Source organism: Nannospalax galili, unplaced genomic scaffold (assembly GCF_000622305.1).
Source record: "Nannospalax galili isolate Female #2095 unplaced genomic scaffold, S.galili_v1.0 scaffold936, whole genome shotgun sequence".
In the NCBI taxonomy this organism is placed as follows: domain Eukaryota; kingdom Metazoa; phylum Chordata; class Mammalia; order Rodentia; family Spalacidae; genus Nannospalax; species Nannospalax galili.
In genome coordinates, this window is record NW_008337142.1 from 1035862 (window position 1) to 1039448 (window position 3587).

At 39.8% G+C, this 3587-nt stretch overlaps 1 protein-coding gene across 1 annotated transcript; it reads left to right on the plus strand.

Moving 5' to 3' along the window:
* The first annotated feature begins 1104 nt into the window (after positions 1–1104).
* Positions 1105–2046, plus strand: LOC103733342 (olfactory receptor 5B3-like). The gene has a single exon (XM_008832164.2). It carries the CDS (start codon positions 1108–1110, stop codon positions 2044–2046), a length of 939 nt encoding a protein of 312 aa, XP_008830386.1. The 5' UTR covers positions 1105–1107.
* Positions 2047–3587: the final 1541 nt, after the last annotated feature.

Genomic DNA, 3587 nt, shown 5'->3' on the forward strand with positions numbered 1-3587 from the left:
AAATGCAGTGGTTTCCTCCTTTATAAAACAGATTTTCTCATTTAATCTTCACAAAAGTACCTCTGCACTGGAAATATTATCATTAATAAAGAGTGTGTAAATGATTAAAGTCTGATTTAATAAAGTCATGTAGGATCAGTGGTTTATCCTAGAAGGGTAGGGCCGACAGGAAATTCTTCCCAGCACCAAAGTTCCCTACCTGATACTGCCTGGTACTCTGCTTTCCTTCATCACAATTTTCTCTGTGTTTATGAAAACCGCCTCTGATCCAGTCACCTCAGCACATCTACTGGGAACATGTCTTTCACTGAGCACACTGGGAAACCCCAAACACTAAGTTGATCCAACACACAAAATGATTAATTATAAACTGTTACTTGATTTAAACTGTAGTTGTGCCATTGAACATAATAACTATTTTCACTAGAACAAAACTTTGACTTACACAATAGTTGTTTTGTTAACATGGTTATAATACTTGGCCTTAAAGTAACTACTATTCAAATTTGTTGAGAAATCAGAGAATATAGGTGCAAAAGTGTCTATAGACCAGTCCCTAGCACATTATACACATGGAAGTATGTAAATGTCTGAGAATGGGAAAATATGAACTACTTGATTTATTACTTTAAATGTCATGTTGGATAATGCATTAAATTTTCAAAATATCAGTACACAAATATATGAGCCTTAAAACCAGAATGATGGTTGCTAAAGATACTTCATTCACTTCCCTGAAGACTTTTGACAAAGTTTTATTATTTATAGTTGAGAAGAATGTTTTATTCTTATGAATAATAAATTTTTAGTGTGTATGTGTGTGCCACCGTGTATGGAGGTCATAGGGACATCTGCCTGGAATTCTTTCCATTCATGGTAAGATCTGAGGATCCACCTCAGCTCATGAAATTTGGAGGAAGCACTTTTACCCACCAAGTCATCTTGCCAGCCCTTGTTATAAAGAAACTTGAGACGTGTGTTACAGTTATAATCAAATAATGCCTCCTGTGGTGTAAAGATCTCTCATTTTCCTGGCAGTATCCATTGTATTTAACATGCTTCCCTTCTCGCCAATCCAGGGCATTTCTTGATTCCCAAATAACACTCATGGGAAATAGGACAGAAGTGACAGAGTTCATCCTCCTGGGACTCACCAATGCCCCAGAACTACAGGTTCCCCTCTTTCTCATGTTCACCCTCATCTACTTCATCAATATGGCTGGAAACCTGGGCATGCTCATGCTGATTCTCTGGGACTCTCGGCTCCACACTCCCATGTACTTTTTCCTGGGTAACTTGTCTCTGGTGGATGTCTTCTATTCTTCGGCTGTCACTCCCACAGCTGTGACTGGCTTGCTTGCAGGAAAACAAGTCATTTCCTACAATGTTTGTGCTGCGCAGATGTTCTTATTTGCAGCTTTTGCCACTGCAGAAGATTTACTCTTGGCTGCAATGGCCTATGATCGCTATGCAGCAGTGTGCAAACCCCTGCATTACAGCACTACCATGACCACACGAGCATGTGTGTGTCTGACCACGGCCTGCTATGCTGGTGGATTCCTCAATGCCTCCATCCACACTGGAGACACCTTCAGTCTCTCCTTTTGTAAGTCCAGTGTGGTCCACCACTTCTTCTGTGATGTTCCAGCAGTCATGGTTCTCTCTTGCTCTGATAGACATGTCAGTGAGATGGTCCTTGTTTATGCAGCAAGCTTTGTGATCTGTTCTGCACTCCTTGTCATTTTGATATCGTACACGTTCATCTTCATCACCATCTTCAAGATGCGCTCAGCTTCAGGTTACCAGAAGGCTATGTCCACCTGTGTTTCCCACTTCACTGCAGTCTCCATTTTCTATGGGACTCTTATTTTCATGTACTTGCAGCCCAGCTCCAGTCACTCCATGGACACCGACAAAACTGTGTCCGTGTTCTACACCATGGTCATCCCCATGCTGAACCCTCTGGTCTACAGCCTGAGGAACAAGGAGGTGAAAAGTGCATTCAAGAAGGCTGTGGAGAAGACAAAACATTCCCTAGGAATTTAAGTTTAATATAATAGGATTCACTGTAACCCAGTTTCCTTCCTCTCTGATCTTCTCTAGGTACCTAGTCACATTTTCAGTCTATACTGATGTGGAAAAGAGGAATGAAAATGTTTCTTTTTTCAAATGTTTGTTCCTTTTTTTAAGAAATAGTGCTGAAAATGTAATGCCTGAATTAGAATAACTAAAGGGAAAGATATGTTTTGGTTATGTTTTTCAAAATAGTTCTTAATAAGAATGTCTATTCACTCTTTGTACACGCACTTTCTCTGTCAAATACCACTACTGACATACATGTAAACAAGAAAACAAAAATTAACCCCAGAAAATAAGTGATGGTTTATGACTCATGTGGGTCCACATACAAGAGTAGAATAGTATCCAGTGGTAAATGGAATACTATTAGGTTTTGTGCGTGCGTGTGTGTGTGTGTGTGTCATGTCTGTGTGTCTGTGTATACACACTATGTATACATGCTCCCATATGTATGAACACACATGCTTATGCAGGTAGGTGCAGCTGTGGGTGTGGAGACCAGAGTCTGACATAGGACTCTTCCTCAATAGCTCTCTACCTTGTTCACTGAGTGTGGTCTCTCATGACCCCAGGGGTGATGGATCAGCTAATTTAGATAAGCAGCTTTCTCCAAGGATCATTTATTTCTCCCTTCTGATTGCTGGAATTGCAGGTGGATCCCCACACCCTCCCAACATTTACATGGATTCTAAGAATTTAAACATTGGTCCTCATGTTTTTATGGCATATACTTTATCCACTGAGACCTCTTCTCAGTCCCACTACTAGTGTTCAATGAAAAGAATTTAAATAAGTAATTGGAGTGTAAATATCAATTAATGACTGTTTTTCTTCAGTTGGATAATTACTCTAAGTGTCCTAAATTATATTGTTTTAAATATGCAAGCTCATACTCTTGGTATAGTTTATTAAGAGATATAGAGCTAATGTATCTTAAATGAATTAATATTTCTGTCTTGACAAGTCACTTTTTTGAGTCTGAGTCTCATTATGTAGCTCTGGTTGGCCTGGAACTTTCTTTGTAGATCAGGCTGGCCTTTATCTCAGTGAGATCTGCCTTTCTCTGCCTCCCAAGTAACAGGATGCACCACCACTGCACCCTCTCACATGACAAAGTCATTTTATAGAAACATTATTTTCATATTATGCCTTTGAAAAGGATAAACTGTGCAGAGTATATAAAAGTGGTGTGGAAATAAAGGAATTTTAAACTTATTAGTATATGACTAACCGCATTCACACTACTTTAAAAGTGTTCTGAGACGTTCATATTTTCTGTGCATTCTCTGCATGTGCTCTGAAATGCACAGTGTTGCTCATAACCCTTTAGTTGCATCATCTCTCCTCACTCCCCATCATTAACCTCACTTCATCTATTCTGAATTCCTTGATGCTTTGCATGGCTCCAAAGCATGCCTCTACTTCAGGGCACTTGTGATTACTGACCCCCCTGCATGGAAGTTCACTTCACTACCTTCAGGTCTCTGCTCAAACAAATGCTGAGTATG

Bases quoted from the DNA above. Each gene is read 5' to 3' on its own strand.
- LOC103733342 (XM_008832164.2), top strand. From the start codon at position 1,108: ATGGGAAATAGGACAGAAGTGACAGAGTTCATCCTCCTGGGACTCACC.